Source organism: Perognathus longimembris, chromosome 12 (assembly GCF_023159225.1).
Source record: "Perognathus longimembris pacificus isolate PPM17 chromosome 12, ASM2315922v1, whole genome shotgun sequence".
In the NCBI taxonomy this organism is placed as follows: domain Eukaryota; kingdom Metazoa; phylum Chordata; class Mammalia; order Rodentia; family Heteromyidae; genus Perognathus; species Perognathus longimembris.
In genome coordinates this window covers 36,893,577-36,910,280 of record NC_063172.1, presented here as the reverse complement: position 1 = coordinate 36,910,280, position 16,704 = coordinate 36,893,577, and the positions used below count along the sequence as shown (strand labels likewise).

General features: G+C 38.1%; 1 protein-coding gene across 3 annotated transcripts in view; it reads left to right on the top strand.

Annotated features, from left to right (window-relative positions):
• Nucleotides 1-6,464: 6,464 nt before the first annotated feature.
• Ripk2 (receptor interacting serine/threonine kinase 2) overlaps nt 6,465-16,704 on the top strand; it is a 29,509-nt gene continuing 19,269 nt past the window's right edge. For 2 of the 3 annotated variants that reach the window (XM_048358769.1, XM_048358768.1), the window contains exons 1-3: nt 6,465-6,891; nt 11,915-12,068; nt 14,907-15,062. In XM_048358769.1, the coding sequence (XP_048214726.1) occupies nt 6,719-6,891; nt 11,915-12,068; nt 14,907-15,062 (483 nt within the window). In that variant the 5' untranslated portion in view covers nt 6,465-6,718. The remainder of the gene's footprint in view (nt 6,892-11,914; nt 12,069-14,906; nt 15,063-16,704) is intronic. The other variant, XM_048358770.1, reaches the window with a different exon arrangement.

Below are 16,704 nucleotides of genomic sequence, written 5' to 3'. Positions count from 1 at the left end.
ATTACCAGTTTTACAATTCATAAAGCCCTTTTATAGTCGCTGAGTAAATTGAGCCTCACAGAACAACCCTGTAATTAGTTGGCTATAGGCCTCCAGATTGCACAACTCCTGGGGCCTCATTCATAATCTATTTCATCTCAATGACACCTCCTCAAGGTGAATAACACAACCTGGAGTTGCACAACAAGGCCCTGAGAGAGTAGACGTTTCTATTACTTTTAACACTTCACATTCTCTCTAGCAATCTGTTCAGCAGCTGATGGAGGACAGCTGACTGAGTCAGAGTTTCCACCTCCAGCCTGCCCTGTGATGAAGTAAACTACGCATGCTGCTTAGTTGAGCCTATTCACCTTTTCCCACTGCAACATCCCTGCCTGCCCCAAACCAGATGCAAAAACATTTGTGTCCTCTTTCCCATAGTAACTTCCTGAAGCAAAAATAAATGTATATGCTGTCTAAATAGTTAATATACCTTAGTACATTTTTCTTACAACCTGGGAGTAACAGATGGTAAACATGACAAACACTGAAAAGCAGAATTCTGCTAAATGTAGGGGCTGAATTTTTTAGATGCAAACTGAACTACTAGGTATTGATTTTGTTTTTTCCCCTTTTCCAGGAACTCTGCCAAATAAAATCTCAAAGGAACATGGAATTTCCCAGAAAAATTCCATAATCAATCTTTGTCCAGCATCACTTTCTATAGCTGGGAATTTCCCTCTTATCACTAACTTTCTTTCCTTTGACACTATATAAAGTGAAACTGAAAATGTATTATTATTGAACTGAACACATTCCCAGAAAAAAAAATAGACTCTGATCCAGATTTGTTTCAGATCCTGTCTTTGTAACTAATGAACTCTGACTTACTCCACTTGCATTAAATTACTCGCATACTTTCTCTCCTGTACTGTGAGTGGTAGCCTGTACTTCCTAATCAGAGCACGGATCACACTGTATGTTCTACTGTCTATCTCACTTACAACATGCAAAGCACTTTGAGGGCAGGGGCATGTATTCTCTATTTCTGTGTTTCCAGTATTAAGTACAATGGCACATAAAATGCCTGTTAAGTTTGTTAACTCGGGGTTGATAGGATTGATGATCTCAATTTTCAGGAAGGCTCAATTTTCATTTTTTTCAATATTGTTTGAATGATTTACCATACTCATTTGGAACACATTAAAAACCATATTTAGCTGAAAAGAAGAAAATGTTTCTTGGCCATATACAGGCAAATAATTATGCAGTAATGAGATAGTAAGCACTAAGTGCTTTTCTACTTCCTTTCTTCTTTAAGCATAAATCAAAGCTGATTTTAAAGCAAATTATTTTCTTCATGTCTTCACTACAATAGACAAATTATATAATCAATAGAATAAATTACAATTTCATTTAGATGTAATTTTTTTATTTTATTATAAATAGCACATATAAGTAATATTGGTCTCAACAGCTAATTAAAACTACCACATGGACCCAACTAAAATGCTCAACAGGTAAGGCACAACCATGGTGCAACTACACCAAAGAATGTGCTATTCAGCAATTTAAAAAATAAAAAGGAGGGCTGGGAATATGGCCTGGTAGTAGAGTGCTTGCCTCGTATACATGAAGCCCTGGGTTTGATTCCTCAGCACCACATATATAGAAAAAGCCAGAAGTTGCACTGTGTCTCAAGTGGTAGAGTGCTAGCCTTGAGCAAAAAGAAGCCAGGGACAGTGCTCAGGCCCTGAGTTCAAACCCCAGGACTGACAAAAAAAATCAAAATGATACTAGCAAAAACTGAAATACATCTCAAGGACATTATGCCATGAGAACGAAGCTAACCCCAAAATACCATGTATTTATGGTTCCAGTAACATAATCGCTACTGTTTGGATATGTCTCTCCAAAAGGCTCCTGGGTGGAAGGCTTAATCCCCAGCTGGAGGTGTTGGTGAGAAGTAATGGGGTCATTAGGAGACAAAACTTCATCAGAGGGTGAATCCACTGAGAGCTTATAGGAGTAGAGCTGGTTGAAGGGAGTAATGCACTGGGGGCATGCCTTTAAGGAGTTTCTCTCTCCTTGCTCCCTCTTTCTTCCCCTCTCTCTATAGCGCCCCCATTTCTTCTTCCTCTTTGTCTTCTACACCCTCATCTCTCTTTCCCTCTCTCCCACTTTTACTCCTCTATTTGTCTTTTCTTGCTGTTGTGAGGGGAGCAGCTCAGCTCACCAGTCAACTCACCACATGGTTACTCATCTGGGTGCCTTGCCTCACCTTAAGCCCAAAGGCAAGGCAGCTAGCACACTATGGATGGAAAAAAAAGACCCAAAATAAACTTTTACTCCTTTAAGTTGATTTTTTCCCCAGGTATTCTGTCACAGCAGTGAAAAAACTGGCAATATAACGTGTTGTAAGTGACAAAATTAGAGAGATAGAAAACTGATCAGTGGTAACCTGGCTAACCACTGAGTTTAAAGGGCAAGCAGGTGAGTGTGACAGGAAAGGGAATGGAAAAGGGAGATGTTTGTAATAGTGGAGGTGAATGCTGGATGAAGCAGTGATACAGGGACCTTTCTATGCAGCCAAATGATGAAGAATAATATATATTCATTGAATAGATGCATGAATATATAAGACATAACTGTTGAATAGAGCCAGGTGCTGTATATATACAACCTCTGTGTATTATCTTTGCAATTTCCTATTGATTTGAATTATCTCAAATAAAAGATTTCTTAAATTTTTACCTGGGAGAATTCATTTCCTAGATCTACCACTACAACAAAAAAAAAGCTACAAAGTAGATGGCTTAAATAGAATTTATTCTCAAATTTGTGGAAGCTGATCAAAGTGTGAGCAGAGTTGATTCTTTCTGATACTCATGAAAATTCTGTTCCAGTGCTCTCTCCCAATATCTGGTAGTATTAGTCATTCCTCGCCTGTGTCTTCACACTATTTTATCCCTGTGTACACCTATCATACCTGATATCTGGGTGTTTTCTTTTTCTTCTCCTCCTCCTCTCACATTTTTTTCTTCCTCATGTCAAGTGAGACAAGATTCTCTATATACTTAAGGCTGGCTTTAAACTCACAATCCTCCTCCTACAGACTCTCTAAGGCTGGGGTTACAGGTACGTACTATCAAACCCAACTAAATTTTCCCTTTCATATGGGCACAAATATCTTGGATTAAGGCTTGCTCTTAACTTGATCAAATGCAAATATCTTGCTTCAAAATATGGTCACATTCATAAGTACTAGGAATTAGAATTTCCACATTTGGAAAGGAATATCCAATTCCATCCTTAACACTTGGTCTGAAAGCAATTGCATAGTTATAAGAGAGAAACTCTGGTTTAAAGATAGCTCATATTAAAAGAACAAAAAAGAAACAAGCAAAGAAACCAAAGCCTAGTGTAAGTCATAGGTTCAACTTAATAGTTTAATGTAACTTCCTTGAAAAATAATGAAGTATTGCCTTGCATTGTATTAACAGATTTGGATCACAGCCGGGTATGGCTACCCCCTCTCTTACCTATCAAAATTCATACAGACTTTTCTGTTTTATTAGGATGAAATAGATCATGATGCAGTTAATGATGATATCAAAGACTAAGATGACAGGACAACCTTCTTCAAAGTATCTATTTTAAAATCTTCCCCAAATCTTTTTTTAATGTGTCAAAGGCAGTTTATAAATGAAACATTACAAATCTTATGTTTATGTATACAACTTATAAATCAGAAAAAAAAGTTATTTTTCCAATAGTATAGCATCACACTAACACTATGTAGTTAAGATCGAGTGTCTGTACACATATTCACTATACCTTCAAAAGCAACAGGTGTCTTTCTTGGTCATTCTCAATTGTTATCTAACATTGCCAATCAAGGTTTTATTTGTTTCTATCAGTCTGAGAAGGCTAAACCAATAATTGTCTTATTTAGCCTATGAGACAAACTTAACCAGTTTCAGGAAATGAGTTTCATAATCAGCAAAGTAATATTAACCCCACCACAAGATGGAAAGCTCATCCTAAGGACATGATATAAACCCTAAGTAAATTGACTATGCCCCCAGATATGTGGGAAGTTAGGAGTCTGGAAAAATATGTAAGACATATAGGAGTTAAATGATCATCAGAACAGTAAGAACTATTAGAAAGTCAAATGTGAACATCTTAAGGCTTCCTAGTGCAACATCAACCAACGTACTGGGGTACTGAACATTCTTCCACACTACACATATTTTTAATGGAATGAATGAATGAATGACAAAGCTCAAATTGTCTTGAAAGAAGGACTGGACTTTATAGCACCAGCAGGTAATATCAATATCAGAAGAACATCCTAATACATACTCTTTAGCAAGCAGAAAGGACTTGCTCAAAATGCAGTGGATTCCTTTTTGTAGGAAGACATTCAAAAGAAGTTGTAGAATGCTCCATTAGGTGTTCTAGTATGAGGGGAGATTGTACTGGCTGAAAGTCTCCAGGCTGCTTTTCTGTGTTTGCTTTTTAAACTTCTTAATCCTTTCAGAGAAAGACATATTAACCTTTTTAGAAATTAAGAAAAACAACAATTTGGTATCTTTCAGAATGTTAAACAATAATGATGTGGTTTTAGATTGAAAAGTAGCTTAAAGTGATACATTTAATTTTTCAAGTGACAAGATTAATTGTAATCTTGATTAATAACTCATATAAGAAATATTTACTTTTTACCAAAGAATATATGAAGCATTTTGCTCAATTTAGTTTAATTTTCTTAGTAATGCACTTAAAGGTGAATGCCAGTGGCTTGGGCCTGTTATCCTAGCTACTTAGGAAGCTGTTATCTGAAAGACCATGTTTTGAAGCCAGCCTGATAAGAGAAGTCTGAGCGGGGGCATGAGGGACAAGGTAACAAACAGTACAAGAAATGTATCCAATGCCCAAAGTATGAAACTGTAACCTCTCTGTACATCAGTTTGATAATAAAAATTTGAGAAAAAAAATTGAAGTCTGAGTAAATCCATCTTCAAAATAATCAGCAAAAAGCTAGAGTAGAGGTGTGTCTCAAGGAGTAGAGTGCTAGCCTAGCAAGCAAATGGATGAGCTCAACTGTCCTGGGTATAGGGGAATTTAACAATATGTTCGATTTTAGGACTGAATATAGAACAGCAAAATGACAAATATGATGGTACTCATTAACTGCAAGATGGATACTTTTCTAATTCTCCATGATAATAGCCTCCATATCATCAAATGTAACCGTTATTATCATCCTAATTTGGGGCAAAAGGTACACCGAGCTTCTTGCTCTCTATCAGCTTGGTTGCTCACAGATGGGGCTCTACCAAGTTGAGCCATGTCTCCAGCCCAGCTTTTTGCTGGTTACTTTTGAAGATGGAGTGTCTCAGACTTTTCTGCCTGGGCTGGCTTTGAGGTGCCATCTGCCAAACCTTAGCTTCCTGAGTAGCTAGGATCTCATAGGTGAACCACTTTTCTTTTTTTTCTAGTTTTTGTCTATTTTCTATTACTGAGAGATTTTAAAACTGTTGTTTCTTCAAGTAACACTACAGGGACAAATAAGTTTTATTTGCCATACACAGACAAATTTTAATTTTACAGAAATTCCAAATAATGAATTCTATCTATCGATGTGATGCGTTCCTATTATTTGCATAATCTTTTCATTTGTTTGTTTAGTTCAGTCAACCTACTTCAACATTAGAGAGAAATCTGTCTGGGAATGAGGCCAAGCGGTAGAGTGCTTGCCTAGAATGCATGAAGCCCTGGGTTAACGACCCAGAGTTTGTTACTCAACCCTCACTTCAAAGAGGCATGAGTGTGTAGGTAACCTGCGTCGTTAAGAAATGGCGACCTTGGAAATCACCAGTGCTCCCCCAAAGTGGAGAGTCAGGGTTGCACCCCACCTGATCACCACCACCACTTCCTCCACCCTCTATCTAATAAACATTGTGTGCCTATGCTTCACGAGCTCTCTGTTGCGGGTAACATGTGCCTGGTCTGTTAGGCAACTCGAAAGAAAGGAAAAACAAGTGTCTGTAACGTAACATGTGATTTTCGAGATTAGTGAGTCACTCCAACCAGAGGGTGGGCCTGGCTCCTCCACCACCTCTCATGTCTCCCTCCCCCTCCCCCGCGCCCCCCAGGCCTGGACTAAAATCCCCCAAGCACAGCATGAGAACCAATTGGCTCTTCTGACCCCAGCCACCAGCAGGCCTCCAAGGGGGACTTTCCCCAAAAGACAACGTTTCCGAACCTGGGTGTGGTTGCAAGGGGTGGGAAGGGCACCGAATGCCAGCGCGCAACCGACCCTGTGCTGGGGTGTGGGGGTGAATGGGAAGCAGCGGCCGCGCACACCCGGGCCATGCGCACTGGGCTGGCGGGGGCGGGAACTCGCGCGGCAAGTGGGGCGGTCCGGGCGCAATGTCCGCCGCTGACGGCGTAGTTAGCGGAGGAGGGGCCCCCACGGCTCCGGCGAGACGCGCCCAGGAAAGGCCGGGGCGCCGCCAGTTCCTCCGGGCCGCCACCTCCCGCACTGCCAGGTCTCCAGTCACCCGCAGTGCCGGCGCTGGGCGCACAAGGCGCGCGGGGCATGGGCGGCCTGGTGACCTAGTATCCCACCACCAAAGGGCCTCGCGTCGTCCCACTCTCCACTCCCCAGCTCCCGCCAAGCCGATCTCAGCACACCCAGAGCCGGCGGGCGGCCGGAGCGCCGGTGGCCATGCACGGGGACGCCATCTGCAGCGCCCTGCCCACCATCCCCTACCACAAGCTCGCTGACTTGCGCTACCTGAGTCGCGGGGCCTCGGGCACCGTGTCGTCCGCCCGCCACGCCGACTGGCGCGTCCAGGTGGCCGTGAAGCACCTGCACATCCACACGCCGCTGCTCGACAGGTAGGGTGAGCCCAGAGCTCTGCTGCACCCCGCGCCCCCTCCAAAACACACTCCCTCGGAGGAGCTGGCCTTAAAGCCCAAATGGCAGGGGCCCTTTGGCGTTGCCCGCCACCCCTGGCCACCTCTCTAGGAAGTCGAGCAAGCTTCTGGGGCAGACACCTTGGGAAGCATCTACACCGTGGGGGGAGGGGGGGATGGGAGGGGGGCACCGATCGCTTTCCTGAGCTCATCTCTTTCCCCCCTGCTGACTTCTCTCTCCCTTCTTTACCTGGCTACCTACCCTCTCTCCCCACTCTAAACTTTAATCCGCAATCACAGCCCACTCGAAAGGTGTTGACTGAACTTGATAGTAGGCTTGGGCTTTACAGTCCGATTTTAGGGCTTTAAGTAGCTAGCTAGCTCTTAGCCACAGAGCTGAAATGTGGTCAAATTGAAGTCCCCAGTAAGTGTGAAATATGCAGCCAATACACACCAGATTCTAAATGCGTTTTTTTTTTTAAAATCTTAAGGATTTTATATTGATTGCATACCAAAATGGTCACTGACAAAATGATCTCTGTGGTTCATATGTTTATCATCTCACCGGATAGTTGCAGCTCTGGATAGTCTGGGTTGTTTTGGTCAGAGACTTTTGCTGTTTTTGTTGTTGTTGTTTTGTTTTGTTTTGTTTGTGGCTTGTTATGTGTTGTGAAAGTTTAAGTATCAAACTCTACATTTCACAGTTAAGTTCTCTCAGAGCAGAGACTGTCCCCACAGAGGAAATGTGTATTCTTATTTTTCTAACACTAATATTCAATTTACAAAGCTGTTAAATGAGCAAAAATTGTGAATCTCTCACATTCTGGAACAGTTAGAATCCAACGTTCCCATATTCAGAAAAAGGTAGCATTAGTTTCTGTTTCCAGGAAAAGAATCGCCAGATGACATGGAAGTGACTCTGTGTTACTGCAGCTAGTCACTAGACTTGCCTTGCCTTTGGTTCTTTGTGAATTCACATCCACGATTGCAACATCCTCTTCTCCATTTCCTATAAGAAGACATCAGAGGCTCTTTCCAGCCAATACCAGACAAATTGCTTGGCTTCAGCCTAGCCAAATCGATTTGACTTTTTTCTGATTGTGACTTTTCTTTCATTGTGGACTATATCACATTGTAGATTTTGAACACTTTTGAAGATAGTTTCCACTTTCTGTATACCACAATCCTCTTCAAGTGATGTACTAGATATAAGGGTATTTTATTCAGTGGAACAAATGGTGGAAGAGCAAGTTTATGTAGTCCACTTTAAAGAATAGTGTTCAGTTAGAAGGAATGGATATATTTTATAACTAACTCTACAAATATTGTATAGGAATGTAGCACTGAAAAGGGAATGATTCTCTCATTTTGAATACTACTTTTCAATATTTTAATTTATCTAAACTTTATAGCATTTCGGGCTATGGAATAAAGAGAATTGTCTTAAATACACATGAACAACTTTCATACTATAAAATGCTTTGCTAAACTGGGTAGGAAATCAATTCTATCTTCAAGAAAGCATAAAGCCAGAGAAACATTCTGGCCTTAGCACATCTTATTCTTTTTTCTACTTGTCACCTATTAATATTAGTCATGTTTATGTACTCTGCACATATGACTACCTGCAGTTTATTCTCATTATAAAATGTAAGTGATAAATACTGAACATATACTTCATAAGTACTAGTGTAGTTAATACCTAAAATTGTTCTGTGTGAAAAAAAAATGTGCATGTTCTTACATGTTATTTCAGTGATTGCAGCGTCATTCTCCGTAACCTGATTTCTACCCAATGATGAACTTTCTCAACAGTCTTCCCACCCCTTATGAGATGTCCCTTATGGCCTGGCCATGTTCTCTCTAGGTAGCATAACTGCTTTTTTCCCCAACTGAAGTTTTGAGTAGGATCATTTTAGTGATATGTCTACAATAGACATTTTTTATTTTTAAGGCTATTTAAAAAGCTGTTTTTATATTTTTGATCTTTAAACCCTCAACTTTTTTCTCACTCTATCTTGATCTACTCTATGTTCACAAACTGTTTACTTGCTTTTCTGATCAAGCAAGGGATTAGAAAGAATGTAGGTTTTAATGTACCACAGTCTCAGTTTGAATCTGACTCCATTGCTGCCACTAATAATTGGTGTGGTTATTGAAAAAAAATGTTCATTTTCTGATCTAAGCTCAATATTCTTATATATATAAAATGGAGAGAATGGAAAGGGGACCAACTTTGGAGGGTTGAGATGAGAATGAGAGTTCATGTGACTAGCACATAGTAACATCATGACAGAAGGAAGAATGCCTCTGATTGGAATAGGAGGGAAAAGTGTTAAATGCCACAGGTCATTGGGACTTCCGAAACATGCTTTCTTGGTATCCAGGAACCTTCATGTTGTTCCTGTGACTTCCTACAAAGAAGTAACTGGCCTATGTCTCTTGGGGCAAATACAGAAGTATTTGAACTTAGGGAACATACATTTAATTAAACAGGTCTCACAGATTGATATAATTAGTGTTCTAACAGAGTATGTAGGGGTAAAGAGACAGAGAGGAGGAACTTTTCACTTCATGTCTTCTTGCAACTCTTGAATTTCAAATCATAAAATATAAACTATATTACTTAAAAATAAATGACAAAGGTTTTCTGCTTTTTTGTTGTTTGGATGTTTGATTAATTGGCTGACTAATTGGTTGGTTGGTTGGTTACTTAGTACGTTAGTTGGTTGATTGGGTTTTAGCAAGTTTTAGAGTCTCATCAGGAATGCCTGTTATGTCTGTTGCTATCTCACTGTAACAGCCATTCATCCATAGTTTGGGTGGCTTAAGAACAACTAATTATCACTTACCTAATCAGCTGCTCCTTGAAACATTTCTATCTTGTTATTGCTACCAACACCTACTTGTCCATGGTAAACACTGATGACATCTTGACTTCTCTTCCATTTAAAAAAAAAAACTCCCTCACAATTAGTCTTTCACCAGAGCTATTAAGCTAGTGTTCTCCTTTCCATTTCCACTACTACCTTTAGAGTTTTAAGCTGTCCTTGCTTCACTTCTTAACCAGTACTAAAATCACCTAACACCTGACTTTCTAACCCTTCCTCTTCATCCTGCTTCCAAGTTCATCATCCTAAAATTTGATTCTGCTAGTACATTTTTCCTGTTTAAAATCTTCAGTAATAAAGTCAAGCACTTAAGGCTCATGCCTATAATCCTATAATCCTAACTACTCAGGAGGATGAGATCTGAGGATGGCAATTTGAAGCTAGCCTGGCAGGAAAGTCCTTGAGACTCTGATCTCCAATAAACTACTGAGAAAAATCTGGAAGTGGTGCTGTGGCTCAAGTGGTAGAGCACTAGCCTTGAGCAAAAGAAGCTCAGGGACAGCGCCTAGGCCCTGAGTTCAAACTCCAGGGGAGACATACACACACACACACACACACACACACACACACACACACTCTCACACACTCTCATACACATGTAATCACAAATGACTATGAAATGCAATATAAATCTACTTGATTGGCTTCTCCTGAGAGCATCTTTATTTTTGTTATTTATGCTAATACAGATTTCCCAGTTAAAAAAATTATGGCTTTGACACTGTGATGTGATCTAGCCTATCTTCTTTTTTTTTTTTTTGCCTTCCCTGCTGTTAACATAACCTGACCCACAGTCAGTAGTTCAATAATTCACTTTCGCTTTCACTACCACTTCCTTGAATTCACTTGACACAACTGTCTGACATCTACCATGTTATTATATGCTAAGCATTTATTCTCAATTCTGAAAATACACATGTAGAAAATTCAAATTAAATATGAAGACGAGCCAAATTATATACCCTCAGTCCAGTGACAAAATGCTGGCCCTTTTTTGTTGTTGTTTTTAAATTTTATTGTAAAGGTGATGTATACAGGGGTTACATTTACAGCAAGTCAGGTAATGAGTACATTTACTTTCGAACAGTATCACCACCTCCCTCATTCTCTCCCAGTTTTTCCTGAACCACCCCCCCAAGTTGTGTAGTTCATTAACCAGTTCAGCAGTGAAACCCACTAGACACTATGTTGGAAATGAACTATCAAGTCGTAATATGTAGTGAATTCCTTCTTCTCTGAACACTGTGGGATTCTTTGTTCAACATGTGCTTTTATTTCTCCTACTTCTCCATAATATGATCTTTTTTTCCCCCCATGTCTTTTCTGGTTTTTATTGTGTGTGTGTGTGTGTGTGTGTGTGTGTGTGTGTGTGTGTGTTTAGTGATACTCTTCATAATCTGCCTTTTACTTTTATTTTTCTTAAAAGATTTCTGGGAAATTTGAAGGCAAATACATCATTTTGTATTATAGTCTCCATACTGCTGAGCACCATTCTTCATTCATACTAAAAGTAAATTTTTTTTTAATAAATAAGCAAAGGAAAGTGGGATCTAGTGATATGCCAGTGTTGTGAGCACTTGCCTGTTTCAGTTCTTGTTCCTAAATTTTAATGACTTTTATGCAACCATTACCATCTCCTCATTTAAATCTCAACATTTCGGTGTTTTAAAAAATTCAGGACACTTTGGAAAAAATTATAGTATGCAACTATACAATTTAATATAATATTTTAATCGAATCTACTTGTTCTAACTCAAACTTAATAGTTTACTTCCAGCACCAATCATTCGAACACTGATAGGCTTTATGAATTTCTTTTTACACCATGTTCTTCCCCTTTCCTAGGAAAAGTACAATAACAATAGCCTGTGTGTAGCACTTTTACCTGTCAATGGTTTATAGAAGTTATTTTGGTCTGTAAATAGATCTGTAGATTATTCAGGGTAGGAATTATTTCTCCTTTAAATATTATGAAACCAAAGATCAAGGAAGTTGAAAATTTTTCATGAGATCACATAGATAATTAATGAAAATATCAAGGATCACTTAATCTTATAGGGATGGTAACTGTATTTTCCATTTTCTGAAATAATTGTGCTTCTTCTTTTTCTTAGTGAACGAAATGATGTCTTAAGAGAAGCTGAAATACTACACAAAGCTAGATTTAGTTATATTCTTCCAATTTTAGGAATTTGCAATGAGCCAGAATTTTTGGGAATAGTTACTGAATACATGCCAAATGGATCACTAAATGAACTCTTACACAGGGTAAGTATTGTACAATTTTCAATGACTATAATTACCATTTGTCTTCAAACTATAAAATACTTCAGTTTTATACTGGATCAGATTATTTGGGGTATAGAAAAGAATCTGAGTAAGAATTTAAAAAGACGGTTGCAGTAATAAAGTTTCAGTTTTTGAGGTTATATCTAGATAGATAAATAGATAGATAGATAGATAGATAGAGTCAAGGATTTGTAGTCAAAAAGACCTAGATTATCTGGCACAGGTTACTCTCCTAACACTCATACTAAATTCCAGTATTCATGTGTGTTTATATACAAGGTAGGAATGGGACAGAGAAAAAACAAGCTTTTCCTCAATCCACTGTTATGCCATATTATGTTATTGACTAGGATTCAAATTAAATGTTACTAACACTAGTTCAAAAGTTTTGAACTGCAGGCCAAATAGATTATCTCCAAATACCAGACACATTAACTTGTCCAATAGTAAACAGTAGTGTATGCCATTTACTTTTTGTCTCAAAGAAATTTGTGATTCCTCATTCTTGAAATACATGTATTTGATACATTATTATTACTTGCTTGAACTTACATTCTTACAATCTCCAGTCTGTGTTTTCTCTTCAGTAATCAACTAATTTGTCTATTGGTTTAGTTAAATGTAATTCACGCACAATATCATCCAATTACTGGCACTCCTAGATTTCAGTGCATCACAGTGCTCTCTAAGCAACCAATGGGAAATAGGTACCACTCTGAAATACTCATGGAGTCACTTCCTCTTTGTTTCAGAATACATCGCATTGTTTTCATGACTTGTGACCATCTGAAACAAAGATGGAGTGAAGTAACTGGTGTCAGTCTGTAAGGTTTGTGTAACCACCATAACAATCAAAATAACATCTGTTAATAAAGAACAACTTCTCCTTTCTAGAGAAAGGAATATACACCAAATCTCGATATTTTCTTCCCCTACTCCCTCATGGATATTCTGGCACCCAAATTTGGAACCCAGTGGGAATTCTGTAGCCTCCTCCAGGAGTTTTGCTAACTCTTGGAAGGCATAAAATATAGTGTCCCTCTGCCCTTATCTCCTTTAGTCCTATGCCTCCTTATAATACTATGCTTTAGAGAAACTTTGTTATTACATGCTTTTCAAGGGGGAAAAGTCACCTTTTGTCAAATTAAAAGATTGATATTCCAGAGGATAGGGCCCTGTATGTATCAGAGGAAGTAAGGTTCTACATTAGTGTTAGGTGTTTCTTTTGGTTTACTATTTTATATTATTTAGGAGAGGGTAGGGTTTACCTTGAAGCATCCTATCATATCCACAGAACAAAAAATTGTTACGTACTGGAAGTAATCTTCAAGTATTTTGAACTACTCTTCTGCCACATTGATCACTAAACTTTAAACATGTCTATTTTCACAAAGAATTCTCAAGACATTTTTAAGCTAGCAGTAGAGGCAGACTTTTGAATAGCAATCAGGAAAATATATTCAAGGGTATGGTGCTTAATACTTCATTGTTGACCTTCTCAAATTGAGTATATATATTCCTGGGAAGAAAAATTAACTTTTATGTTCTGACTACATTTAGAATGCTTATAAAGTTACCATACAATTACTAGGAAATGTAGAAATTTTTCTTTTAAATGTGACACTAACTCTATAGATTTAGAAGCAATAAGTCTTTGTCTCATTCACAAAAAGAAAACTCTCAAAAGTGAAATTTTCAAAGAGAATATACATAAACTATATTATTAAAAGAATAAGATATTAATCCTTGGCTGGGAATATGACCTAGTGGCAAGAGTGCTTGCCTTGTATACATGAAGCCCTGGGTTCAATCCTCAGCACCACATATATAGAAAAGGCCAGAAATGGTGCTGTGGCCCAAGTGGCAGAGTGCTAGCCTTGAGCAAAAAGAAACCAGGGACAGTGCTTAGGCCCTGAGTCCAAGACACAAGACTGGCAAAAAAAAAAAAAAAGGTATTAATCCTTACCATTAGGTAGCAATAATATGGCCATAACTTTTACTGACATAAGTTGTTATACAGTAACAATAAAAATGGCTTTATATTAATAGAAAATTTAAAAATTTTGAATGAATAATTTGGTATGGATCAAAAACAAATTGTATAGTTTTCTGTGTCTGGGTGTGGGTCTGTGTGCACTTTTTTAAAATTGTATCAATAAAGTATTTATTTTGATAACTAGTGTAGGGTAAACAATTTAAAGTTTATTTAACTTTTTTTAAAATAATGTCTTATTTATTGTCAATGTGATGTACAGAGGGGTTACAATTTTATACGTAATGGGTACATTCCTTGTACAATGTGTTACTTCCTCCCTCATTTACCCCCTTCCCTTCCTCTTTCCCTCTCCCCCCATGAGTTAGTTGTTCAGTTGTTTTACACCAAATGGTTTTGTAAGTATTGCTTTTGGAGTCATTTGTCTTTTTATCCTTTATCTCTCGATTTTGATATTCTCTTTCCCTTCCCTAGTTCTTGATCACAGTTACTTGAATCAGCCATAAAACCATGCCATGGGTATGACAGTGAGTGTGTCTGGATCTACAGAAATATAAAATAACTGAATCCTCGTCAGTTGAAGACAAAAAGAGCTAATCTCATGTAGTTGCATGGCCAACATAAACTAAAAAGAAATACCAGTGTGATAGCTACTGTATGGTTTCTAAAAATTGAAGAAAGTGAGATGCAGAAATGTTAAGCAATGTTAAATAATGTGTCGTAAATTGCACATATTTTACCTTAGTTTATAATCTATTTTTTTATGAAATGGAAGTGAAATTTAAACACTTCTTTTCATTTTTTTTCTTTCCATATACCCAAAGAAAATTGAATATCCTGATGTGCCTTGGCCACTGAGATTTCGCATCCTGCATGAAATTGCACTTGGGGTAAATTACCTACACAATATGAATCCTCCTCTACTTCATCATGACTTGAAGACTCAGAATATCTTGTTAGATAATGAATTTCATGTTAAGGTAATTTTTTAAAGGTCATATGCCAAGGTGCCAATGTCTCACGCCTATAATCGTAACTACGCAGGAGGCTGAGATCTGAGAATCATGGTTCGAAGCCAGATAAAAACACCCATGAGTTTCTATTTGTAGTTAACACAGTTACCAAGTTGTAATGGTATCTTTTTTTCCTCTCTCTCTTTTCCTTTTCCTTTGTAATGGAATGTGTAAATCAAAAGTATATACATTGTGTGGTTTTCCTTGGAATTTGATGAGGATGTGCACACAACATTCAGTGTTCTGTATAGACCTGCATACCTTTGTGAACCTTTGAGAGAGCTCCAGCCAGCCATGATGGCTGAATTATTGTCTTCTTTCCTGCCTGTTATTCTTGAATTAAGCACAGACTCAGTTGCTTTATCTTGAATAAATGGGTGTGACCTTGTCACACTTCCACAAAAAAAACCACCCATGAGACTCTTTTATTTATATATGTGTGTATCATATATATGTATATATATGCATGTATGTAATGCATATTACCATTATTGTGAAGGTGATATACAGAGGGCTTACCGCTACATAAATCAGGATCTGAGTACATTCCTTTTTGGACCATGTTACTCCCTCTCTCTGCATTCTCCCAATTTCTCCCTCCCATCCCCACCCACAAATTGTATAGTTAATTTTCCACATAATGTCTAGTGAGTACTACTGCTATATTTATTCACCTTTGTCCTACCTTTTCTGTGCAAACTAACAAACAAGACAAGAGGAAAAGACAACAAATACAGCAACAGAAAGCTCTTATCTCCAGTTAAGCACCCAAAAAAGCTGGAGATGGAGCTGCGTTGGATGTATGACTTAAGAGACAGAGCACTAGCCAAGCAAACTAAATTCTCCCAGTTCAAAATTCAGTCCCAATACTGGAGGAACATTATCTATATCCTTGAGTTCAATAATTTTAAATAATTGTTTTCATTATTCCTTCTACCTAGCCAATTTACTATTTTTCCTTTTATAAGCAGCAGAATTACTCACATCCTGGCAGATAGGAAAGAGAACAAAGGAAACAAAAAGGAGCCAGAGCCAGATACAGCCCCCAAGGAAACACCTTCAGTGACCAACTTCCCCCAAGTAAACACCACCTCTCACCACCTTTGACCACTTTACCCAATAATACTGTCCTTTTATGAGTCTATCATCAAGGGATTCATTCATTTGGTCATAGTCTGTGTGATCTGATTTTTCTCTGAAAACACCATCACAGACACCCCAAGAATTGTACTTTGTTAATCCAATCAATGGCAATACATTTTACCACACTAGCCAACTTTCTCACAGTGGCTGTATCATTTTTACCGTACATCACTGGTATATAGGATGCCCAGGGATTTTAAGTTTCTAAGCATTATATCATCCTCAAATTAGCTACTTTTTGTATCTTTAGAAATAGAACTAGTAAATATTAACTAATAGAGAACTAAAGTGAGAATTGCACAACATGGCCCTAAGAACATCCAACAGCAATCAATATTCACTGTACTCATAAACTGCTTTGGTGAATGGCAACTCCTTTGTATAACCACTTAAAAATAATATTTTTTAAAATCTCCCTCCATGTTAATAGCAATTTTTTGTTAAAAAATCAGCACTTATAGAAAAT